Source organism: Solanum tuberosum, unplaced genomic scaffold, assembly GCF_000226075.1.
Source record: "Solanum tuberosum cultivar DM 1-3 516 R44 unplaced genomic scaffold, SolTub_3.0 scf00092, whole genome shotgun sequence".
In the NCBI taxonomy this organism is placed as follows: Eukaryota; Viridiplantae; Streptophyta; class Magnoliopsida; order Solanales; family Solanaceae; genus Solanum; species Solanum tuberosum.
Window position 1 is genome coordinate 221,102 of NW_006239019.1, and position 26,355 is coordinate 247,456.

General features: G+C 33.8%; 2 protein-coding genes and 1 long non-coding RNA gene across 3 annotated transcripts in view; 2 read left to right on the top strand and 1 right to left on the bottom strand.

Annotated features, from left to right (window-relative positions):
• LOC102589330 (uncharacterized) overlaps positions 1 to 549 on the top strand; it is a 2,173-nt gene extending 1,624 nt beyond the window's left edge. Inside the window, exon 2 of the long non-coding RNA XR_367350.2 lies at positions 306 to 549. This is a non-coding gene — a long non-coding RNA (uncharacterized lncRNA). The remainder of the gene's footprint in view (positions 1 to 305) is intronic.
• Positions 1 to 15,720, bottom strand: part of LOC102589544 (THO complex subunit 1) — a 22,329-nt gene extending 6,609 nt beyond the window's left edge. The window contains exons 1-15 of the mRNA XM_006347614.2: positions 15,503 to 15,720; positions 15,304 to 15,387; positions 13,976 to 14,050; positions 11,866 to 11,959; positions 10,933 to 11,078; positions 10,708 to 10,779; positions 7,763 to 7,835; positions 7,616 to 7,681; positions 7,483 to 7,529; positions 5,161 to 5,232; positions 4,934 to 5,059; positions 4,580 to 4,645; positions 3,714 to 3,755; positions 2,261 to 2,377; positions 1,919 to 2,001 (exon numbers count right to left, since the gene is read on the bottom strand). Of these exons, the coding sequence (XP_006347676.1) occupies positions 1,919 to 2,001; positions 2,261 to 2,377; positions 3,714 to 3,755; positions 4,580 to 4,645; positions 4,934 to 5,059; positions 5,161 to 5,232; positions 7,483 to 7,529; positions 7,616 to 7,681; positions 7,763 to 7,835; positions 10,708 to 10,779; positions 10,933 to 11,078; positions 11,866 to 11,959; positions 13,976 to 14,050; positions 15,304 to 15,387; positions 15,503 to 15,505 (1,166 nt within the window). The 5' untranslated portion in view covers positions 15,506 to 15,720. The remainder of the gene's footprint in view (positions 1 to 1,918; positions 2,002 to 2,260; positions 2,378 to 3,713; positions 3,756 to 4,579; positions 4,646 to 4,933; positions 5,060 to 5,160; positions 5,233 to 7,482; positions 7,530 to 7,615; positions 7,682 to 7,762; positions 7,836 to 10,707; positions 10,780 to 10,932; positions 11,079 to 11,865; positions 11,960 to 13,975; positions 14,051 to 15,303; positions 15,388 to 15,502) is intronic.
• A 5,813-nt stretch (positions 15,721 to 21,533) lies between these two features.
• On the top strand, positions 21,534 to 24,667 carry LOC102589878 (cilia- and flagella-associated protein 20). The gene is made up of 5 exons (XM_006347615.2): positions 21,534 to 21,711; positions 21,796 to 21,827; positions 22,888 to 23,129; positions 24,018 to 24,254; positions 24,361 to 24,667. The coding sequence occupies exons 1-5, from the start codon at positions 21,659 to 21,661 to the stop codon at positions 24,367 to 24,369; spliced, it is 573 nt and encodes a 190-aa protein (XP_006347677.1). The 5' UTR covers positions 21,534 to 21,658; the 3' UTR covers positions 24,370 to 24,667.
• The last annotated feature ends 1,688 nt before the right edge of the window (positions 24,668 to 26,355 follow it).

Consider the following 26,355-nt stretch of genomic DNA (forward strand, 5'->3'; position numbering starts at 1 on the left):
TTATTGGTTACTTCTTAAGGAGAAGACCACACTGATTACATGATTCATCCTTGGAAACCTCCCAGCTATAAGATTTGATATGAAAATGTTCTTTTTCTGAGTTTGCTATTATGTATTTACATTGATTTTGCTTATATGAGGCACCTAAGGTTGAATATTGTTATTGTTTCTGAAAGAGCATTGTTTCATCATCATGACTATTACACTAGCATGCTTTCTGACTTGTCCCTCATTAAAATGGTTGGGGTTAAGTATTATTACTCACTGAGCTAGCGTCTCACTCCTCGCTATTTGTTTTTTTACAGAGAATTCAAGTGGTATTGAAGAGGATTTCATTAACTAGCGTGTGAGTTGGTAGCATCTGGTGAGCCCCGCATTGCTTCGCGTGGCAAGAGAACTATTGATTTGTTATGTTTATTTAGTTTCTTTTAAAAACTCTTAGAGTTGCTCCATTTGTCATTCTTTTGATTTGAGTCAAGATTAGTCCTTCGAATTGTAGTCAAGTGACTAGTTTGGAACTTTTTTCGTAATTTGGAGATGAATTGGTTTTATTACGTGACAATTTGATCATTGATGGATATTATATGGTGTTTTATAGTTGATATTAGTTGTGTTGTGAAATTCTGAGACAGGAAAAATCCAGGATAGGCCTAAAAACAAAGGAAACTCTGCCCGATTTTCTGTAGAATTCTCAATTTGATCATTGATGGATATTATATGGTGTTTTATAGTTGATATTAGTTGTGTTGTGAAATTCTGAGACAGGAAAAATCCAGGATAGGCCTAAAAACAAAGGAAACTCTGCTCGATTTTCTGTAGAATTCTGGTGAGGCTTGCTTTGGGATTCTCCCCCTTAGTGCCGGTCATGATCCTTAATTGGGTCGTGACAACTTACTAGGAAGTTAAGTGTGTCATATAAATTGGGACGGAGAGGAGTATAACCTTCAACATTGGATTTAAGAACTACAAGGATTCCGATCACATAAGGAAAACTGAGAATTTTAGTAGCAGAAAACTATGTTGGCTGACTTACATTACAGTAAGTTGATACAATTTTTCACATGGTCTGTAGTTCACACTAGTCATTACACTCATGCAAGAAAACCATGGGAGAGATTTCTTGTATCATGGCAAAAGCATGTGCTCATTGGGTGAAACTTTCTAGTTAAATTCGCAAATTTGGTTGTACTAAAGGCCATCTTACATGGATTTCATTATGGTACGTATTCAGTATGGCGTATGGAAGTATTTGGTACAGGTATGTCAAGTTTTTTTGCTAAATTTTTAGGATATTTTAAGGAATTCGCACGAAATACCACACATATCACACTCGTTCAAAGACAGATACATGAAGGCAAATGAAGGACTCGTGTAACATAGACTAAAGGTAAGAAGCTCTAAAGAAATCTTCATGCTCTCTGTTGAGTGGTGTATTAAGCTTCAACATAACGCTAAAGATTCCTGGGCGGAAGTATTCATCCATCCTGAGTTTGGAATGGAATAGTTTTCTACGAATTGCTATGGTGCTTGCAGAAAGATTGTATTCTAGAGTGGAGTTGTTGGATCTTCACAGGGATAGGCCTACTGCTTGTTCAAACTTTTCATTACTTATCATTTTTTCTAATAGAGTCACTAGAGGACACTTGGTCCTCCAGTGCATTTTCATTCTTGTTAACAAATTAATATTTCCAATGTGAGAGAAATGCAAAACTAAGGAAAAAATGTATGATCTGGATATCTTCACCAATATATTATACGTTGTAAGGCTGTCTCCGGAAGACAAACTCTCTACCTCAATGAGATAGAGGTAAGGTCTGTGTGCACTCTACCCTCCACAGACCCCACTTGTGGTATTACACTGGGTATGTTGTTGTAGTCAAGGATTAAAAGCAAGACATGCTAACTTGTAGTTAGATACCGTTTTTTAGTTCCATCTTGAACCAGCTTTTTCTCTACCGGTTGCTTCTCAAATGGGGGGCAGCCATCACGTTTCCACCAAACCTATGGAAAAAACCATCATCCGCACAGCATAATAAACCAATCAGTAATCAAATAGAGAAATGTATAAGGAGAAGAGTGAAGTAGAATATTAAGCATAATAAGCCAACCAATTAATAGAAAATAGAGAAATGTATAAGGAGAAGGATGAAGAAGAATATTTTAGATAAGGTATACATAAACACATTGCTTCTAGTATCCTCACAAATGTCTAAGATCTCCTGCATGAGAAAGCAAAAAAAGAGAGGAAACCGATGCTTACCCAATTCCTTTCACGCTCCAAAATATGCTCAATACTGTGGAGGAAATCTATGCCTTTGGGTGGAGTCATTTCAAGAAGCTTCTTAGCCTGCTCTTCACTAGTCTTTATTTCCTCCTTCTACAATTTTGAGGAAACAAAATTAGCTTGTTGCTGAGGTACAGTACAATGTTGTGTGCAAATATTTGTCTTAGTCGAGCTTTGCGGCACCTCGACGAAACGCCCTAGCCGATGTTGGACAGGTATTTGGACTCCATGATGTACACATGATTATTACATTATGTAAGTGACCGTAGGGACTCCCCAGTTAACGTAAAGCTATGTTCAGCAATAAATGATCAACTATTTTCTCTACAAGGTACAAATATTAAACACAGAGCATCTTGACTTGCAAACTAGCAATCATTAACAAAATATCAATCCCTACTTCTGCAACACTGTATCTGCAAAACTTCAAAATGGTTGAAAGAAACAAATGAGATGGCATTTTCTCCTTACCATAAGATCTATTAATAATGAGATATGATCACAAGTTTCCAACCAGAATATGCCATGACCCCATTTTCATCCTAAGACGTGCACCAAATAAAGTACATGCTATCATTTTATTGTTTCCAATGCATTGAGACATGTTATTGATGAGCCCCTTGCTTAAGTGGAGAAGTCAAATCATTGAGGTAATGGGTCCTCTTCTCCTGAAAGCAGTTTTTCACTCATATAAGATTATTCCCCACACCCACCCCACCCTCTTTTTTTTCTTGATAGCTGTGGTTCTGGGACAGGATGAGAGTAATTTTGTAGTTTGTGTTAGGCATGTATTTGTTCCATAGAATAGTAATCCACCTAATGGTGGGTTTTACTTTCTCATTCTTCCACTTGAAAGAAAAAAAAATATGTAGGAACAACAGGTTTCCGTCCAGGCAAAAGATAACACCTGCTAATGAGAATGAAGTAAGAATAGAACAGGGAAAAGAACTTATGAAAGGACATGTAGCCCAGATATACGCAACATCAAAAATTACCATAAATGATACTCTTCATTATCCACTACATTGTATATTAAGAATATCAGTTACATCATCATGAATTATGTTGCAATATTCTAGAAAAGAGCAGTCTAAAGATTGTAAAAGAGAATCACTTCTGTTAACAATTGCAAGGTTTCCTTCCGAGAACTTCTATTCAGAACATAACTTAAAGAGCAAAGGCCTCATTTATTCCCTGGTTTTCTTTTGGAAGGAGCATATAAAGAGTAGTCCTTCCAAACAGTTATTTCTAACAGTTTTAGTTTCACGCCTAGGCAAACCCTTGTGCAAGTATCTCCATATGCATCAGTGTGTGTGCTATATTTTATATATACATATATATTCACAAAGGGAGAGAGATGGCAGGAATCAAGGGACCACTAAAAACTGATACAGCATGAAATGAAATAAACAGCAAAGGCAATACTAACCATTGCTTCAGACGGCAATTCCTTCTCACTTTTCCCTGGCTCCTGCATGATAACGAACAAGTAGAAGTTTGGACACTATTCGGTTGAAGTTTTAAAAAAGAAAAAGTATTTGCAAGTTGAAGTTGTGTTTTATCATAAATTTCGCTTGGAACAACTTGAAGTTTTGTGAGCAGACCATTATTTAACTTGGCATGCTTAAACAAGCTTTCAACTTCAAATTCCCCATTTCAAGGTGAACTTGAAATAATGGACAAAAACTAATGGTCAGACATGTAGGTCATAGCCAAATGGGGCCATCATGACAAGAGACTAGATCAATAGGAGATAAAAAACAAGGACAAACTTTCTTGATAAGTTACAAAGCACGTAACCTACTGTTTTCTCTCTATCAGTTTCCTACAAAGTTTTTCCTTCTCCCTCCCTCAGCTAACTTTACTCTCACAGCTTCCCTCAGCAAAACTCCAGCAGAGACAAAGTTTGGCACGTTTTCATTAGCTCTCTTCTCCGATGTACACCACACCAAAGACATTTAAGAATCCTACTGACATTGTATATTAGAGAATCTTCAACTTAATGATTATCAAACAATCATGTGGATTGTCATGATCCTGATCGAAATCAAAGATATGCACCTGAATTTTGATGTTTTGAATATGTGAATTCAAGTTGAAAAAACTTATCTCATATGTACACATGAAAGAGAAAAAAACCTTACAACTTTAGTTGAAGTTCAGTCAATAGAATTATTTTTGAAACTAGTAAAAAAAAAAATATTGACTGAACTTCAACTAATGTTGGAAGGTGACATTACTACTAAAAGATCCACTTGCACTTTGAACTCGAGCTAGCAACATGGTTATCATTACCTTCAAATAGTCAAACAGAATGAGGCACTGAACCAGAACGTGGCGCCTGAAACTAGGATCTTTCAGCTGAGACAAAAAGAATGATCAGGAATATGCTATTGAATTTGCTACTTTTATTTTTATGCAAGGGAAACCCGCAGCCGCTACCCTTTGGGTGCGCACAGGGTAAAACCCCTGCTCCTATGCAATAGCTCGCAAACCACATAGGAGAGGTAACCCGCACTAGGCAAGCCCGGTGCGACGAGCTCAACCTAGAAGGCAAACCCCTTGCTTTCGCTGGCAAGGGGTTTCGAACTTGAGACCTCCAACATTTTGCTTAAGAAGAACCTTCAAAATTGAGAAATGCTCCCATACCTCGAGACCCATAAGTTTACTACTTGTAAGATATTTTATGTTGAAGGTTGCAGCATCATCCTCAAGGTTATGAACATTTCCCTCTTCATCACTTAAAGGCTGAGCCTCAAAAGTATTTAGAACAAGCTGCAAGCCCCAAAGAATAATTGATCACACATTACATATGGTTAATGAAAAAAACAGCAACAGAAACATCTCAAAGAATTTAAACAGAGAAAGAGGTGTACCGTCAAACTGGATGTAAATTTGTGCCACTTGCCGGGAGCATTAATCAGGGATGGCGGATTGCAGAAGTATTCCTGAGTTAGCGAAGCTAAAAAATTACTAAACAAGATAGGAAGGTGGGGGAAGCACATGCACAGAGCTTATCAGAGATACTTCAAAAATACAGTGATTCATACATAAATAAAGATTGTCTGAATTCAGCAAGAGACGACCCTATCACCCTAATCTGATATGCCACTCAAATTAATTATCAAACATGACTGCTTTAGAAGAGTATAGGGAGATAATTTCAAATTTAAGTTTGACAGAATCTCTTTGCTTACATCCGTTTTCTTTTGGGGGTGGGGAATCAATTTTGACAGAATCAAAGAGCTAGAACATGATTGTATCAGTTTCCTTTATATCTCCCCGTAACTTTAAGGAAATACTACATAAGGAAGAGTTTTCTAGCTTATGCTTTGCCAAAAGCAAGCTAACTCCTTGCTAAAATCAAACTCCTGGACCACTAATAATTACTGGATTTTAATGGGTTTCTCTTTGCCTTCTCTCACCCCACTTCGGCTCCACGAGATTCTCTTTCACTTGATCCATAAATTGCTGTTCTTACCTCCTATTAGAAAGACAAATAAAAATGAAACAAAAACTACATATAAATGTGTTCTCACATCTGTGAAGGGACTACACAAACTAAGCTACAGCTTGAGCTTCTATGGAGCGAAGGTCAATACACATAGATAGTTGTATAGACATCAAATAGGCACCTTATCAGCCTTCATCTTCATTGGGAAACAGCTAATTCTAAGGGATGTACCTCACTGGGCTGCACTAGATTTAGACAACAATACAACACAGATGACCAAGTACCCACTATTTGCAGGTCATTGGGTAGTCAATGCAGCATAAGTGTAAGATGGCTACTCATACCTAAAGCATGCAAACGGAGGAATTTTACAACGAAAGAAAGTTAAAGTTCTCATTGCAAAGCATTTATAAGCCACTTGAAGGACCTACAATCACATATTCCTTTTTAATCTTGTATTCAAGGTAATGCAACCGCAAAACATGCAATTGAGAAGAAATGATTATGAAATGGCAAATGATAATGGACATACACAAAGAGAACCTCCTTCAGATATTATGACAGAAGGAACTGAGAAAAGGGAATATGCAATTGAAACAGGGTTTGCATCTACAGCACCCACAAATCAGGAATTTAAAATAAGCCAATTGAAGTGATTAAACTATGTCCATAGAGTTTGTAACATTTTCTATAGCCATTTATAGTGATGATATTATGTCCACAGAGGACAAGATTTGGTTACTAAATCTTTTTGTACTTCTTGTAAGATTCTTTCTTGGGGGCAGGGGTCAATTTTTAAAATATTTACCAATACCAAAAAATAAAAGCAAATGCAATACGAAATAATCCACTAATCCACTAATCCACAATCAGAATTACCATTCTCACCAAATGGTGATAGTATGCTATAAAACCATGGCACTATTGCATAGGTACAAACCTGCAACTTTGCTGCAGGATTTTAGTTGGTTGTCGTGCTACCCAAACATTGGTTTAGCTCAAATCACTTCTTCTCAAACTAGAGCCAGCTTGTACGTACTTTTAACTCAAGCTAAAGCCCAACTCACACGCCAAATATGGCTATCTTTTGTCGTTTCTAATTTTCTTCATGTTGTAATACCATCATAAAACCCAAACTGTATTTTTGCAGTAATATCAACATGAAAGAAACCCTAACCTTCCAGTTCAAATGCATTTGTACTCTCTTACACGTATATTCTCCCCACCCGCCCCGGTCTATATATTTATATAACATAAAATATATATCCATTCTTCTATTTCCTTGTCTTCTATGTTTGCTTACAATTCTTTGTCCCTCTGGTTTCTCACCAACAGTCTCATCTCTGAACTTCATCTATAGCATCAACTAGGATTTCAATGTTACAAAGACAGACTGATGACTTCATTTGTAATAAATATTGTGTTGCTGCTTTGGTGATAGAGGTTGCACTTCATGATTCAGTATCATAATCAACAGCAAAACTTGGAATGGATTCATTGAAATGCTTTATTTTTATATATTTAGCGGTAAATTCTTTAGAAGTTATATCAGGACCTCCAGCTCCCACTAAAATTGTAAAAGGACACTCTGTGACACTTCTTCAGAAGTAACGAGCATGAAAACAACTGGGTAACCAGGAAATGCAGAAATAATCTCATGATGTTAGGTTTTTAAGGATGCTTATCTAACAGACTATGCTAATCAAAAGTATTCCCCTAAAAGAACAGAACACCTGATACCAACCTGTAGACTCCAAAGTGTTCTATAGAAGTTGAAATCAATAGAAATTCCTGAAACCAAACAAGTTGACGCACTGTTAGCATTAAAGAAAATGCAAAACCAAATCTGCAAGAAAGTGATGGGAAAAGATACCTACCCTCAGGAACTTCTGTCTCATACTTTGTCTCATTCGATGTATTGAAAACTCCCTTTATATTTACAGCTGCAGGAATTTGAGCAAACAAATTAGCACCAATATACAAACGGGAGATCTAACCACATATAGAGAAAGAAAACTAAATACCAGAACGCTCAGATAAGGGGAAGAAGTGAGCAAGAAACATGATAATGCGCCCACAGAAAACAACATCATTTGCCTGCAATACAAGATGTTAAGCCAGGAAAATACTGGAACAGTTTGTTTACTTAGAGAGAAGATAACTGATACCCAACAAGCATTGTTCAGATTTTACCAGCCATGAAAAGGAATGAAATACAGTGAAATTTGAATTTAAGTATTGACCCGTGATAGGTGAATTGGCTTAAATAAAAATATTTTTATTTCATAAAAATATAGATCGCCTAACATTAAAACATCACGTATCGAAAAGGTGATGCAAGCAATGACTACCAATGGGCTTTCGTCTGTGTCTTTGAATCAAGGCGCAAATATTCCCAACAATGATCGTCAATCATTCTAAAATTACTTTTCAACCGTAGATGTGCAGGAAAAGTTCTGCAAATCTAACTAAACTTTCTAGTTAGCCAAAGTTCCAGATAGGTTGACAACGGCATCTATTCAGAGAGACTAATTATGTGTCCTCTTTGTCGTCATTCCCCAACATTTACTCTGGTTGCTTCAGTCGGCGACTCAAACTCTAAAAGAGAAATCTCTAGTTCACTATCTCTTCTATGACACTAGCTTCCAAGTTTGTTTTTTTGAGATTCTAATCATGACTAGACAAGCCCCTCTTAATGTCCCCTCTACTTATGAAATTAAACACTGGACCTAGTGGTGCTAGCGGTTTTTCCTATTTCAGCTTGAATTGAAAATATGAGATAGGAAAGTAAAAGAAATTGTCCAGTCTTTCAAGCCCTACCAAGTAAAGGGGAATGCACTATTTGTTTCTTTCTCCAAGTTTTTTGCTGTCAAGGAGTTGGTTTTATTGGGTTCAATTCATCCTCATTACATGTATAGAAAAAACAGTTGGATTTATACCAATAGCACTGGTCCATTATGAGCATCCTTATTATTCCTATATATTACATCTTCATCAATAATGTCATTCTCCAGAAAGAGGGCAAAACAAATAAACAGCACAAGACAAAAACAAGTGGTCCTCGCAAAAAGCTTTAATACATACATATCTCTTGTTTAGCTCTATAATGAACAAACAATGAGGTCTGCCCCACCCCCCACCCCCCAAAAAAAAAAGAAATTGCTTAACATGCACCCCTATATACCCAATTGTAATCGCAAAAAGCTACAAATTAGAGACTTTTTTTATTTTGGGATAAGCGAAGAGTTCGAATAAGGATATATTTTAACAATAGCAAATAAATGTTCCATTATATGTGGAAGGAAATGAACCCGAGATGTTTTGAAGAATGTAGCAGCCCAAAACAGAAAATCGAGATGAATTATATTCTTTCATTTCACTTCTAGTGCGAAAAACTCATGGAAGATGTAGACTCTCTATTAGACATTATTGAATCCTTGTGAGAAGATCAAGGATCACGTTTGGTTTTGCTTTTTGAACTGTAAATACTGTCCCCAGCACAGTATCACTATTACCTTTCTCAAAAAATTCCATTACAAACTAAATTGAACTTTAACTCTTGATCATTAGGAAAAAGAACAGAGATTTGAATTAATGCTTGCACGACCAAAATAGCCCCTCGATCAAATACAGAGGGGAAGTCATATATTTATATAAAAGAGAACCCTAGGCCCGCCTACGTGACACCACCACAAGCTAGAATTTCCTTTTAAATTTATTTATTTCCAAAAATAGTCTTCCCCTTTCATGAAAAGATGCGACTCTTATGAAAAATTGTGACTTTTATGAAGAGTTGTGACTTTTATGAAGACTTTACCCAAAAATAGTCATCCCCTTTCATGAAATGATGTGACTTTTATGAATAGTTGCGACTTTTATGACGAGTTACGACTTTTATGAAAGGTTCTGACCTTTCTGAAGGGTTGTAACTTTTCCAAAGAGTTCTGGCATTTCTGACAAGGCACAATTAGAATTCGTTCACACTATCCTTTATTGTCTATTTATTATAAATAGAGGGATTTCCTCTCATTTTAAAACAACGAAAATTCTGAACTTTTTCTTCTTCCTTCTTCTGCACAATTAAATATTCGAGTACTTTATGTTGAGTGGCTCACTAACACCATTATTTTTGTATCAATATACTTGTGAATAAAATCTTTCCATCCTGAGAGGATCTATTCTATTAAATCTCGGGTACTAGAGGGGAATAATTTCCTTAAGGGGACACTGTGCATTCAGTGGGCTCAAGTTTTTCCTTTATGTTTCTTTCTATTGTTGTAGATCCTGATATATATATTTTTTACAGTCATTAATTTATGTTTTTGATATTAATTGTTGGTTTTTAGTACATGTTTTAAACTTTGTTGTTTATGTTTCTACAAAGTTATTGTTATAAGTATTTGTTAGTACATATAAATATTATTTATTTATTAGAAAATTTAATATCTCATGTTGATGTTCATCTAATTTCCCAAAAACATCAAATAGTAACACTTCCTGGAGGCAAAGTATAAATTACAAAATCAAATTAAAGATGATTTGATTGAAGGATAAATGATAAGATGTTATAATTATTATTTTCCTTTACATTATTAATGTACGTTACTTCGTAACCTTGTATGTAAGATAATGTAGTGTTTTAGTTTTAATGACTGATAGATTTTAAGTATTATTTTATAAATTCTGTGATATTAAATTTCCGCGCAAAGCGCGGATAATTTTACTAGTTTTAGTATAATACAACAAAATGAAGTTTTTTGCCATCATAAATCAAATCAAAGGACAATGCCATTGACTGGATACTAGAAACTTTTCTCTTTTTTTGCATTGACAATAAGTAATGACCTGTATTGCTGCAAGTAGATACATTTTCATGACATGCACCAGATGAATTAATGTGCAAATAGAGACAAAGATGTTTCTGATATCTAATACATAAGACAAAGCTGAAATGCAAAGCACTATACACCTTTGATAGACGACGAAGCAACTGATTACACGTCCTTAACATAACAAGCTTTCCTCGCGCAAAGAGTTCTGGCTGTATGTCACAATGATGAACATGAACATTTTAAATGACAAGAATTTGCCGCACAAAATAAACTCATACCATCACTAAAGTCGGAAATATTCATATTACTTTTTTTTACCGAGAAATGTTCATAGAACTGAAACCGCCGATAATTATGCATACCTTCCCCAATATGTCTTGTTTGCTCTCTATATACCCAAAAACGTCCTCACAATTTCTCATTGTTGACATTTCTGTCAAATCTTCCAAAAGTTGAAATATCATGCCACCTTCCACGTGCTCTTTCTCACAAAGATATAGAACAATATCTATAAATAAATTAAAAGAAAATGTTACAAGGAAAGAACAAGTGGCTATCCATGATAGTTTCATTAACAAGATTAAGATAATAAGTGCATCTCACCAACACCAACTCCTCTGAGAATCAGCCAGAGCATTCATAGGCTTCTATAAATCCAACTTCTAAATCTTAGTTGAATACATTTTTACACCTAGCACTATGTACCCATTCCATTAGCAATTAAGGCATATCTCAAGGATCTCTCCACCTCTACTGCTACAACAACTGTGATCTTAGCTGATTTTTTTCCTTTGGGGTAAACATTAGATGTATAACAATAAGATGAACTATGTTTCTTAGCAGTACTATTTACAACTACAGAGTCTTGAGGTTTGCAATTTCCTGATAACAACCAAAAGAGAAGAACATAGATAACCTTACGAAATGAAAAAAACAATATATCTCAAGTCCTTAGCTTAAGAAAAATGAGTCCTCAAATTTCAAAGGAACTTCGAAGATTGAAGACAGATGAATCCCAAAGACGTGAGTGGCTAGGGATGGGTATATTCCTGGGAGTGAACTCTGGGTAAAATGCAAATATGAAGTGTTGAATTGAAGTCTACCTATCCTTCTCAAATCTACCATTTACCCCTCTTTAGTTTGTTTTCTTCAACTAGCATCTTGATCTGTGAGTTACAACATCTTATACTTCATGTCTTCTTAGGTGAAACACTTTCAATATTCTGAGACCAAGAAACATGCTAGTAAAATATGTCTTCTTTGCAGTAAAATCGTTAGTGCTACCAGACACTCACCAAGAAGGCGGGGAATCTGACCCTGACTTGATTCACCATCAACAATTGACACTCCATACTTCATGACTTTCTGCCCCGACTGAACTGCAGCAGCCTGCGACAGGATAAAGAAAATTCACTAATCGGAAGACGGTCATGCTACCCAGAAAAGTGCTTAATAGCATGACCAATGGTGAGAAGTTCAAAAGAAAACAAGAAAAAATGGTGAAAAAGTAACATGAAAATTTTCCCAACTCTACAAAGCTCATGCACAAGAAAGAAACAGCTTCAGCTTTTCTTGTAATGCAGGAGATACAATTACCTAATTTCCTGATAAATGAGCCACTGCCTAAGAAGTATTCTGGCAATATTATGATGTACTCTCTCCATTTCAATTTGGAACTTGAATCAGTCACAATCACAACTTGTCCTGGATGTTGAGCCAGTGCATTTCATCTAACATAGTGGGGACTTGACTATATAAGTTGAGGAGTAAACTTGTCCTATATATCCTTCTCAAAAAAGAAAAACTATTGACTATATAAGTTGAGACAAATAGTCTTTTATCACACTTATGCATTAACAAATACCATTTTTTGGACTCACCCGCCAAATAGTGTTCAAACTATACCGGTAGACCTATCAACTAGTCCTTTTCTAAGTTCAGCCTCCAAAACTTCTCTTTTGTTTGTTCGTTAGGGAATATTCAAGATCAAGGATTCTAAGCTAGACGAAAATACTACCATGTACATACTATTTATCACATGAACAAATCCTAGGAACAATAATGCCAATTTTTCGTTTACCCTAAATCTAACTTCTAATGAGAAGAATGTATTTAGTGGAACATTGACTTACATTGGAATGCGCAAGTTTTAGTGAAAATAGGCCTACACGATGACGATAGCAGCTGGAAAGATGATAATAATCCAATAAAAAAGGGCAGGGCGTGAAGATCATATTCATCTTGTGGGATTACACTGGGTATGTTGTTTTCTTCCCAACTGAAATTGATACTTGTGTTTGTCGGAAGTAGCAGGTACAAGGTGGAAAAGTCAACGTGCGCAAGTTGGACCGAACAAGATCGTAATTAAGAAAGCTAAGGTTGATAACTTTGACTTAGTCCAAGGAAAAATCTAAGACTGGAAATTGTCTTGTTAAATACATATAAAGGGTTACTTATAAAAAAAAATACATATGAAAAAAGCCTACAACAACAACAACATACCCAGTGTAACCCCACAAGTGGGTTCTGGGAGGGTAGGATGTACGCTGACCGTACCCCTACCTTTGCGGGGTAAAAAGGTTGTTTCCGATAAACCTCTGTTCAAAAAAGCCTTATATCTGCCCCCAAGGCCTAGCTCAAGTGGCAAAAGGTGGAGGATTTGTGGCTTAGGTCGCAGGTTCAAGCCCCACACCATGCAAAGCGAATCCCGGTATTTAAGTGGAGAAGGGTAGAGGGGCGGGCCCATTATCCACCGAGTTTAGAAGGCTGTGATTGGTCCAAAGGGCGGGTCACAGACGGATTTCTCGGTTATCAAAAAAATAAAAAATAGTTAGAGCATCATAGCTTCCAAAAATCCATAAGAAGGCTGTGTTGTCTAGCATAGTGTGTCTACACCATGAATACAAGGAGTGTAGATATCTATTACTTTACAAAAGAAGAATGTCTCGTCATTTCCTAGTACTATTTGTTCTTCCTTCTCCAACCAATGGTCCACATGATTCATAATGGATAGTGTTCAAAGTTTGCTTCTTTCCTTCTCAATCCTTTCTCCGTGCCAGTAAGATAGTAGACTTCTCACATCTTGGGGAATCATCAAAAAAAACTCCAAAAATATTCAAGAGGAAAGACCAAATCTGCCAATTGAATTTGCAATGAAGGAGGAGATGATTGCTGGTTTCCAATGAACCTCCACACAAAAAATACGTAGTGCACTTATATCAAGAAACTGGAAAGAGTAGTCTCACAAATGAGATGAGACTAACCATAAATTAGTCAACCACATCACAATTTGAGATTGCCAGTCACCCTAAACTAGAATCCACCATGATTTACTAAGTTCAATTTTCATCAACCAACAGTTTCATAAATTACGATGCAATTCCCATTAAGAAAAATCACACATACCACCAGTTCTTGAAGTAGCGACCTGAGAATATTTTCCAACAGCTGATTCTCATCTTGGACTAGCTTAGTTTGCTTCTGCAGATGACCAGAAAAGTCAATAGGCTAAATATAACTCCATAGCAATAACCTCACATTAGTAATCATATCTCAATCATAACTACTCAGAGAAACCTAGATGAATAATTTATCACATAAGCTACTATTATGTAGCACAAAATGGACTTCTTTATAATGAATACTACACCTCAAACAAAGAAAACAGAAAAATCTACAAATGTGTCACCATCACAATAAATGGAAAATGGCACCGTCAATAGATTTGGGGAACACGATCAAAGAAAAGTTAGGCTACTTGTAATACTGCAAAAGGTCCAATTCAAAAGCAGAGAGCAAGTTCTTATGTTGAAACTTGAACATTCCTGCACCCCAACCTCTAAGCAAAGGAAAAAGGTAGGTTTTTTGTCAGGTAAAGTTAATGGGTTAGATGAATTTTAGCCCATATCAACATCTGGTTGACTGGTCACTTTCAGGTCTTAGTTCTTCAGAAAAGTGAATAATGTGAAGGACATGTATTACCGTTGACAATTTGAGATCCACTGCATGAATCTTCATCGATCTGCAACAATATTTGTATAATTTGTCGTTGTTTCTGTTTCACTATCCTGTATACATTATACGCAAATTTGTCTTGTTTTTTGTTTTCTTTCTAATCTACTTGAGCAGTCAACGAAACTAGAAAACATACAGATACACCTCTATAACACATTACAAGATGCATATACACACCTGTTGCATCTACACATGCCTCCAAATAAACACACAGATCAACAAACATACATATGTACTCCACATCTTCCAATTAGACTGTCCTATTTAGTTTGGGAAATAAAGCTAAGAGTTGAAATAGTAATCTTTAAATGAATGAGAGTTTAAAGCGGAGATAAAATCTAGCATATTCACCAATCAAACATTCTTTTGTAGTATTAGCAGGACCAAAGTACCTTCCCAACAACTCAATAGTGAAAAAGAAGTGAATAGCATACAGAACACTTCCCCTTTAGAAAAATTTACACAATCTTGGAGCAGTTCTATGCAAAACAGAAAGTAGGACAACTTTGTATAGCTTAGTTCTTTTCTTGGAAGTAATAATCTTGAAAGGAATTTCTTTGTGCAAGAGAAATTAGGGCACACATATAGAAGAGATTTAGTTCTTTTCTTGGAAGTAACAGTCTCAGGAATTTCTCTGTGTTGTTTCTTTTTTTATGAAATCAAGAAATTAGGGCACACACATACAAAAGATAAAAGGGTGTATATATACTCAAACAAACCTGAGGTTTTATAGCTTCTTGAACAGTTAGAAGAGCGAATTCTTCAGGTGGCCCTTGTCGAAGAATAGCCTGCCTAAACAAATCCTGTAAAATAGCAAAACAAGAACTTCAAGATTTTCAATACTCAAGTTCCTATTTGTTTGCACCACTTCAAGTTCAAGAAAGCACTGCCAAAAGATAAAGACAACACATAGCTTACCATACTGAAGATTGAGTGCCTCTTTCTTCTTCTTCTTTTTTTTTTTTCAAATTTCCATTAACGAGAGAGAGACACTGCAGTGAGAAAGAAGGGAAGCAGAGACTGAAAATGGGGGTTTTAGGATTTAGGGAGTATTTTATAGCTACAAAATTGGGTTTTCTCTTCTTGATTTCTTGAAAATTCTTGCAAAACGCGGAAGAATTTCACTTTTTTGTGTGTGCCACTTGTGTTTATATAGAAGAAAAAATATAATTAATATATTTATATAAAAGAGAACTCTCGGCGTAGCGCCACCACAAGCTAGAATTTTCTTTTAAATTTATTTATTTCCAAAAATAGTCTTTCCCTGTCATGAAAAAATGTTACTTTCATGAAAAGATGTGACTTTTATAAAAAAAATTGACTTTTATGAAGAGTTGCGACTATTATGAAGAGTTGCGACTTTTATGAAAAATTGTGACTTTTATGAAATGTTGTAACCTTTCCGATGGATTGTAACTTTTCCAATGAGTTGTGACATTTGCACAATAAGCATTTGTTCACACTATCCTTTGTTGTCCATAATAGAGGGATTTCCTCTCATTTTAAAACAACGAAAATTCTGAACTACTTCTTCTTCTTCTACACAATTAAATATTCGTGTACTTTGCTCATGTTGAGTGATTCAATGACATCATTGTTTTGTATCAATACACTTGTGAATAAGATCGTTTCATCCTGAGAAGATTTATTCCTTTAAACCTTGGGTACTAGGAGGAAATAATTTCCTTAAGGATACATTGTGCATTCAGTGGGCTCAATTTTTTCCTTTCTGTTTCATTCTATTTTTATAGGTCCTGGTATATTTATTTTTTTATAGTCATTAATTTATGCTTATGATATTAATTGTTATTTTTTAGTACATATTTTAAACTTTGTTGTTTATGTTTGTTTTAAACTTTGTTGTTTATGTTTCTGTAAAATTATTGTGTACAAGTATTTGTTAGTACAGATAAAAAATATTTATTTATTAGAAAATTTAATATTTCCTGTTGATGTTCATCTAATTTCCAAAAAATATTAATTAGTAACACTTCCTGGAGGCAAAAGGAATTATTACAAAATCAAACTAAAGTTGATTGATTGAAGGATAGATGATAAGTTGTTATAATTATCATTTTCCTTTACATTATTAATGTTCGTTACCACGTAATCTTGTATGTAAGACAATATAGTGTTTTAGTTTTAATGACGGAAAAATTTTAAGTATTATTTTATAAATTATGTCATATCAAATTCCCGCGCGAAGCGCGGATAATTTTACTAGTTTATGCATAAAATGTCAAATAAGTTTCACGTTGTTAAACACAAGTCCATTGCCTAATTTTTGTTTTGATGAACTTGAACTATACTAATTTATTTAATATCATCATTCTATTTTGTCTTTAGAATTGATATAACTTCGTTTTAAAAGTGGTACATATATGTTTCTATTGTTACGAAATTGGCTCACATATACTCTTACCGTTACGAAATTGGCTCACATATACTCTTACCGTTACAAAATTAGTTCACATTTACCCCTACCGTTACAAAAATAGAAAAAAAATCATGTATTTGATCTTTTCACACATAGTTATTTTTTGGCTTCTTTAATTATTATTATTTGAGCTTTTTATTCTTATTTTATATTTTCATTCATTCTTTAGTGTAAAAATAAGAGAAATAAAAAGAAAAAAGTGTGCATGAAAAAAGATTAAAAAGTTTATAAAATTGATTTGGGAAAAGACATAAAGTCATCAATGAAGTTGTCCCGTATTTTCATAAAAACACCTTAACTTTGGAAGTGTCCTATCACCCCACATAACTTTTTGATATCTTTGTAAATGGACCATTTTGACTCATTCCCTCGTCTGGATTGTCGCGTGTGATGCTTAATCTTTTCAACCCGTTCAGCCCGACCTGATTCATTACTAAAGTAGAAAAGTCTTTTTTTCTTTGTTATTTCTCAGCTTTCCAAATTCTTCACATTTTCTTGTCTCTTTGTCAAGGAACTCAAGAACAAGAGGAAGGAGAGAGCTCAGGTAGCATACTAAAGGAGAAAGCAGTTGGCAAAACTTAGAGTTAAGGCTGAGAAAGCTGCTGAGGAGAAGCTTGGACCTCAACTCGCCATTATTGCTCCAATCAAGTATTGAATTGGGACATAGTTATTTCGAAGTACAATTTTGTTGAAGATCGATAAATCGTCTTAATCTCAACCTTTTTCTTAGTTACATTGTCCTCCTGAGTGGTGTATTTTCAGTTTAGCATTGTTTGAGAAGACTCTCAGACTTTTATCCTTCATTGTTTTTGGTAATAAAATCGAATCTGATGCTTTTAGTGATACAAAAAAAAAACCTTTCTATTGAAAATTAAAAGAGAAAACAAATTCCTACCTTATTGCGTATGGGGGAGATGGTGTATTCATCAAAGAGAGAGTACCAACGTTGATCTTGCTTTGAAAAAAAAAAAGAAGATTAAATCATGAAGAGAGGGCTACCAATGGCTATTTTGAGTTTAAATTTGGGGAAGATGATGTAAATTAGTTAAATAATTAATAATAAAGAAATAAAGTGATACGTTTCACTTTTAAGCTGGTTATGGCAGTGAAAACACTGCATCATGCGCCTCATGTGCGTGGTCATAACTCAGACAAGGGAATGGGTCAAAATGGCTCATTTACAAAGATATTTAAAAGTTTTGTGGAGTGATAGGTAGGGGTGTGCATTCGGTTTTTCGGTTCGGTTTTGTGTTATTCGGTTTGGGTTTTTCGGTTTGAAAAAGTATAACCCAATTCGAACCAAAAAAAATTGGTTCGGTTCGGTTTTTCTCTTTTCGGTTTGGTTTTTTTCGGTTTGGCTATTCGGTTATAACTTATTTCATAACTAATTAATAACATAATCAAAGTTATATTTGCATGCTTAAAAAATAAAAATTTCATATAAGGAAAAGTACTAATTCTAGTTCTGCTAATTTTTTTGTCATGAAAATGCAAGTAATATGTGATATTTATAGTTATAATGTAAAACCTAATGCCTGAAATTAGTGAAATAGGATGGCAGTAATTTGATATGGGCCTAAATATTACAACAATACTGAATTATTAGTACCCTATAGCCTACATAGTAAACCTAAATATTATATGTGTAATTATTAATCTATATATATATATATAATTTCGGTTTTTTCGGTTTCTATTTTTCTAAATCCGAAACCAAACCAAAAAACCAAACAAAGTAACTTATAAATCCAAAACCAAACCAAAAATCCAAAAAACCAATCCAAATTACAATTCGGTTTGATTTGGTTTGGTTTTTTGGTTTAATCCAAATAGTGCACACCCCTAGTGATAGGACACTTTCAAAGTTAAAGTGTCTTTATGAAAATACGGGACAACTTCAGTGGTGACTTTATGTCTTTTCTCAATTGATTTTTTTGCGGCTACATTGTAATTTAATTTTTATATCAGTAAAATTTAAGGCGTCTATAATAAATTTTACAAAAAAATAAGTGAAAAAATTAATTTGACCATCAAAATAAATTCAAATTAGTCGATGAATAAAAATAGTCAAAAAAAAAACATGTAAGAAGGATCAAATATAACCACACATGGATTATATTTAAAAAATTTAAAGCTAATTTAAATCTTTTTTTTTTACTTCGTGTAGATGAAAGGGTATATATGAGTCATTTGTATAATAGTAGAGGTATATATGAGTCACTTTCATAACGACGGTATATTAGCACTAAATAACAAAGTTGGAGAGTATCTCAAATTTTCAAAAAGACATGTTAACTTTGTGGATGTCCTATTATCCCCATTGAACAATTTAAGAGTGTTGTAAATATCTCACTTTTCACCCAGCCTCAATTGCAAAGAAAGAAGTGCAATCATGCACAAATTGTTGTTTGCCACGTATTAAAAAATTTTAATTTTTAATTTTTAGTTTCATCTTCATTTTCAATTTTTCTTCTTCAACTTTCATTCCTCTACACATCCCACATGAAGAGAGGAGGCGTGAAATTTTTTAAATCCTCTTTATTTTCAATTGAAAATGGAACTAAAGTAGCAGCAAAAAAATCTCCATTTTTCTTTTTCAATTTTCAATCCTCTTTCTTCTTCAACCTTCGTTCCTCTAAAGTAGCAACCATTGCCGCCTTCGACGTACTCCATGATGCTTCCCTGTTATTGCACTATTCCCCCCCCCCCCCTAAATCATCACTAAATTAGATTAAAATTGATAAGATCACTATTAAATTAAACATTAATAATCACTCCAATCTACCATCTTCTTTTCAACAATATTACAATAGTGATGCAGCGAAACTCCATTACAATAAATTTCTTTTTTAACATTACACATTAGTGAAAATTTGTAAGTAAATAAATACAACCAAATCAATTCGGCTCTCAAGTTACTAAAGTAAGGTAATGGAGTTCTATATTTAAACCAAAAATAAAAATAAAAATGGAGTTTCATAGTACTCTCTAATCAATCGAATAATGGAGTTCACCTTTTTATTTTTATTTTTAAAAAAGAGGATAAACGAAGAAAAAGAAACAAAGAAAAGCAAGAGACAAGAAAAAAAGTGATAAAAATGGATGAAGTAAATGGATCTTCTAAGTTGAAGAAAATATAGAAAAGGTTATTGAGTTTTTGAATTTGGGTGAAAAAGATAATGGAAAAGAATGAATTGAGAAAGTCAAAATTAAAAAAATAGATTTTTTGGCTTGATTCACGCCCCAAATGAAGATTGAACTACACTCTACCTGCCACCTATGCTCATAATGGGACAATAAATTCATTATAAATAAGAATAATGGGGTAATAGGACCCTCGCAAAGTTTAAGTGTCTTTTTGAAAATTCGTAACAACTTTAGTGGTAACTTTATGTCTTTTCTCGAAAAAATTATCTAATCAAACATTAGTAAGAAATAAATAATAGTTGTTTGTTACATAATTATATTTTTTTGGAGGATCAATAACCACTTTGAAATTTGATTAATTTATCACCTTGAGGTTAAGTGTTAATCAAATACAACATCATATTCAAGACACAAATTTGATATGCCTCTTATTCAAAATGAAAAGGTATTTATCAGTCGATCCCGAGTTACTACTTCTTACATATTCACTTTTACTTAAAGCTTTCAATAACGTTGTAATGATTCCAAGAAAAAACTTAATTGACACTAATCAATTTATAAAATATCAAATCCCCTGAAAACGACAGTCACATGCTGTGGCGGAGACAAATTTTTCATTGAGGGGTTTAAAAAAATAAGTAAGCACGCTAATAGAATCCACATATAAATGGTTCAGATCAGATATAAAACGGGTAAGGTCGGATATACGTAAATAGATAAATTCAATTTTACGTCAATAAGAACAATAAAACATATGAAGCAGCAACAAGCTAAAATGTGATAAAGAAATAATGCTACCCAAACTTGAACTCACACAACGAAGAAGATTTGACGAAATCGTGAACCCAGATTACCATTGAACTAAGCCTTTAGCTTAATGTAAGGGGACTCATTATTAAATATATACTCGTAAAATCAATAAATCGATCATATATATACAATAATTTTTCGATGAATCCATGTAGCTCCGCCCCGGTCACATGATTATTAGTATGATTCCTCTATTAAATATCTTGGTGGTCATATTAAAAGAATAAAAGTAATGGATTATACAAATTTTTGTGACTTTTAATTCACCTAATCCGAAAAAGGCTTTTGAGTTTGAAAAAATATGTATATTTATTTAATTGACAATTATAATGAATCTTTATAATGTAAAATGTCTTATCGGCATTACATTTACATTATTTTTAATTATATTTTTATAAACCTTACCAAAACAATCCCTTATTCCTTATCATCTTATGCCCCCAAAAATATTTAAGAGATTGTTAATATTTGTCTTGATTTTGATATTAAAATTAGCACGACCCGTTTACCTTACTTCGGAGTCAAGCCGGGTCAAGATTCGCCCCTAAATCAAAGTCTATTCTAGAACCCTTATTTTCCTCCCGCACTCGGTCCCGTTTCTTCATTCAAGGTATACGGGATTGTTTTGGTAAGGTTATATTCGAATAATTCTGTGGGTTGATTTGCAGAATTTGACTCCAATGTTTAAGAACACGTTCCAATCCGGATTTCTTTCCATTTTGTACAGCCTTGGGTATGTAATCTTCGTACGTTATTGTTTAGTTTTCAATTTTGACTCATCTACTTGTATTAAAGATTAGTTTTTTTTTAACTCCAGGAGCAAGCCTCTGCAAATTTGGGATAAAGAAGGTAAATTTTTAAGTTTATATGTGGGTTGCACTTATTTTGCCAGAGATTCAGTTATAGGATTCATGTATGGGTTTTGTGTTGACTTGGTGGTTCTGAGTTTTTCTGTGGGGACTTAATTTTTACCCCTTTCAGCTGAAGGAGGGGTTTATGCATACTTATTTATCCCAAATTGTGTTGTTTTGTTTTGGCATATAACTTGTTTCTTGTTGAGGATCATATCTGTAGTGTAATTTGTTGGTGCGGAGTAGTTTTATTAGAGCATTCAAGAGAGCGTGGATTACTGGAATCAGTTGTGTTGTTGATATGATGTGGTGATAGTGCTATTGTTTGATTGCTGAATCCTCTAATCCTTTCTTGGACAATGTAACTAGGAAAATACACCAGGGAGAGCCTTAATTTAAAAAGAACTCTTTGTTATATGATCAGTATTTAGATTCACTGGGGAAAAAATGATTGTTCCTAAATCATATTAGTATTGTAGGGATTTTGTGATTTGTTTCTCATTGCTGGAAGTTTGACATACCTGAAGAGTTCACTTTATTGTGGTTTCACCCTTTGTTTACTTTTAATTCTTAATTTCTCTCTATCTAGAACACAGTATTTTCTTGTTACACCAATAATACAACTGAAATTAAACACATCTCTTTATGCATTCTACATCGTTTGCACTATTATGGAACATTCTCCTATCCGGCTATCCTGTTCTTTCCTTATGCTCTAAAGTAGACATGGTTGTGTTGTTCTCCATGTTCCCTTCCTTTCATTTGCAATCCTCTACTATCTCCAACACGTGATTGCTTTCTCTATTGTCCTTGGTAACATCCGCGAGATATTAAACAATGAGACTACAAGGTCCATAGTTACCAAACGAACCTGCAACAAGATTCTTTGCACGTGACGTGCCTGATATGACACCAACTCACAAATATCCTCTGTTGAAATAGTAACTCGCTCTGCAATTGAAAGAGAGCTATTTTCTTCAGAGATTTGCTGTTCCAAATTTTTAACACCTCCATCCCGTCTCTCCTTTCTGACAATGCAAATTATTCCTTGTGTGCAGTTGTCGATGGACATGTCAAACGGCTGCAAGATGAAGATATCCAATCCAATGTCCTGGAAATTATTGGGTCGAATGTCCAGCAAGCATACATAACGTGTCCTGCAGATCCTAATGCAACTCTTGGCATAAAGTTGCCCTTCTTAGTCATGATAGTGAAGAATGTGAAGAAGTACTTCACATTTGAAATTCAGGTTTTAGATGATAAAAATGTCCGGAGAAGATTTCGAGCTTCTAATTATCAAGTCTGTAAGTCTTTCCAGGATATATAGATTTGACTTCTTTGTGGCATAATTTGGATATCTTTTTGTACATGTAGTCTTTCCCAATATATGTCATATTGTCATTAGTTTAAGAAAGCTGCTGAGTGCTGTCTAGGATGATAATTGATGATCTTAGCATTTGGAAGGAGCTGTAGCTGAGTGGAATGAGCTTCATTTAATCAATTTTTTATTGTTTATGAGCAAAATTCATTTTTTTTTTACTTGTTAGATGGAGTCTATGACATGAACAGAGTCTTGCTCTTTTTGGTAAGAGCTTATGTTTGACAGCATTTTTTCTGGACTTATAACAGTAGTATTATCATATATTAAACTTTTCTATGGTTCTTGTTATATGGATTGATGATTCTTCTAATAAATCTGAATGGATACATTAATTTAAATAAATTGTGACGAGGAGAAAGTTAGCGACCTGTAAGTGTCAAAAAAGATAGGAGAATATCTCTGTTTCCACACTAAAATGTCGGAAGTAGCAGTTGCTACATCTAAATGAGGTATAATGTAAATGCCTAATATAAATTCTCTAGCTGTTGCTACATTTCCTGCTTTGCTTGGATGTGGACCTCTTCTCCACAACTGTTGTTTGGCATCTCGCATACAACAGGTTGCTGTTTTGGTGGCATAAAAAATGTGCTGTTTGTTAAAGCTGAGTTAGTGAGAGGATTAGATAATTAGTGCAGCATAAGTGAGAAACAAAAGAGGAAAAAAGTGCTACTATTTTTTTTGGTCATTCTTTGACCTCGAGATATTACAGTACTTTGACTTCAAGTCCTCTTTTGACAAGCTGTGTTAATGTTTATTTACTAGATTTCATGAATGCTAGAGTTTGAAACTTTCACCTGTATGTTGCAGGCGGTAACCCGAGTGAAACCCTATATTTGCACTATGCCCTTGAAATTGGATGAAGGATGGAATCAAATCCAGTTGAACCTTTCTGATTTGACCAGACGAGCTTATGGAACCAACTATGTTGAAACACTGCGAGTTCAGGTTCATGCAAACTGCAGGCTAAGGAGGATATACTTTTCTGACCGTCTCTATTCAGAGGAGGAACTGCCACCAGAATTCAAACTTTACCTTCCAATGCAGGTGAAATATACTTGGGACTTGCTTTGATTTGTAGTGTTGGGACGTCATTACAACTTATTTCATTCTTTTAAGCTTAATATTCCTTTTTTGGTCTTGTTGACTGTAGAAATCTTGAGGATCTTCTCTTAAAACCAGCAGACAAGGCACTTTTTGTTATCGACATTCGTCTGCAGACTGGTATATTAATCTTGGAGTGGAACATTTTGATCTTGGAAATGTTGATTACCCCTGGTGGTAGCACCTGGAGTTTATGTTACTAGAGTACTTTGTTTAAGAGGACTTGGTGTAATTGCTGGTGTAGTTAAAAGTATTTAGAAACTTGCTGGGCGTTACTATATCTTTAACATGTCTTCATCTGAATAATTTGTCTTTCACATAACGTTTGAAGTTAGGTATAACGTTCCAACTTCAAATATGCATGGGTGACATGATGAGTGTCATAATTTCACCAGTTTGGTACAACGTCTTTTAATATAACTAACTATATGTTGGAAGTGACGATACATGAATAGACTTTTATCGTGTCTCAAATAATAATGTCTATAGTGATATGTCCTTAGATACACTTTGAAACATTAATACTGCATCGTCGAATGATCAAAGCTAAAAGCTTAAGGCATTTTTTGAGCATATTATGAATATTTGTATCATAACTTTATAACGTGATTTTATTTATATAATTATATGTTCTTTAGAGAACTCATGTTTTGAAAATTATTTGCTAAAATTTCCTGAATGGTCATCTAGATTTTATCGTGTCTAAAATCTGGTTGCGTTAAATGATTAATAAATGTATTATTAAAAAAAGAAAAGTTTAATGTAATATGACATTTAATTAGGAGAAAATAACTTTTTATTGCGTTAAAAGAAAGAACATTTGAGGAAAATAGCAATAATTGAGTAGTATTGTCGTTCTAGAAGTAGAAATAATTTTAGCAAGCAATTTATTTTTTTAAAATATGAGTGATCATTTAGGAAATTTACTCGTTCTTTAGATTAAAAGTGTGTTTTATATTTTCCTTGCAAATATTAGAAAACAAGTAAAATTTTAATTTATTTTTTGATATTTGATAAATAAATAAAAAATGTATTATTTCAAACATATTTATATGCTATCTAAAACAGAGTTGGGAACCTAAATAGGCCATAAAAACATAAAAGTGACCAAAATAAGCCACTATTTTAGAAAGTAACTAAAATAGGCTTAGTGGAAGAAAATTCCACTTTATCTAATATTCTAAACGTTTTCCGTTAGTCCCATAACATGTATATTTTAATATATAACGGAACTATTTCCTACACTTTATAAAATGGAACTATTTCTTACACTTTATAAAGCGTAAGTTTTTCTTATACTTTGTAAAGTGGAACTTTTTCTTACACTTTATAAAGCGTAAGTTTTTCTTATACTTTGTAAAGTGGAACTTTTTCTTACACTTTATAAAGCGTAAGTTTTTCTTATACTTTGTAAAGTGGAACTTTTTCTTACACTTTATAAAGCGTAAGTTTTTCTTATACTTTGTAAAGTGGAACTTTTTCTTACACTTTATAAAGCGTAAGTTTTTCTTATACTTTGTAAAGTGGAACTTTTTCTTACACTTTATAAAGCGTAAGTTTTTCTTATACTTTGTAAAGTGGAACTTTTTCTTACACTTTATAAAGCGTAAGTTTTTCTTATACTTTGTAAAGTGGAACTTTTTCTTACACTTTATAAAGCGTAAGTTTTTCTTATACTTTGTAAAGTGGAACTTTTTCTTACACTTTATAAAGTGGAAGAAAAAATTATGTTTTACAAAGAGGAATATTTTTCACGTTTTTATCTCTTTATGAAGCTTTTGCAGTGTTTGTCATACAATTATATTGATTTGACATATCATAAAAACGGAAAAAATTATTCCACTATGTATTTTTATTTTTTTATTCTGAAAAATCCTCCAATCTCTATTTAAGGAGGACGTTCAAACATAGCTTCATTGAACGTCCTCCTTAAATAGAGATTGGAGGATTTTTCAGAATAAAAAAATAAAAATACATAGTGAAATAATTTTTTCCGTTTTTATGATATGTCAAATCAATATAATTGTATGACAAACACTGCAAA

Excerpts from the sequence above, each read along its gene's own strand:
- LOC102589878 (XM_006347615.2), top strand. The coding sequence starts at position 21,659 with ATGTTTAAGAACACGTTCCAATCCGGATTTCTTTCCATTTTGTACAGC. Across the intron at positions 21,712-21,795 it reads TCCATTTTGTACAGCCTTGG|GAGCAAGCCTCTGCAAATTT; the intron begins GTATGTAATCTT and ends TTTTAACTCCAG. Across the intron at positions 23,130-24,017 it reads TTCGAGCTTCTAATTATCAA|GCGGTAACCCGAGTGAAACC; the intron begins GTCTGTAAGTCT and ends TGTATGTTGCAG.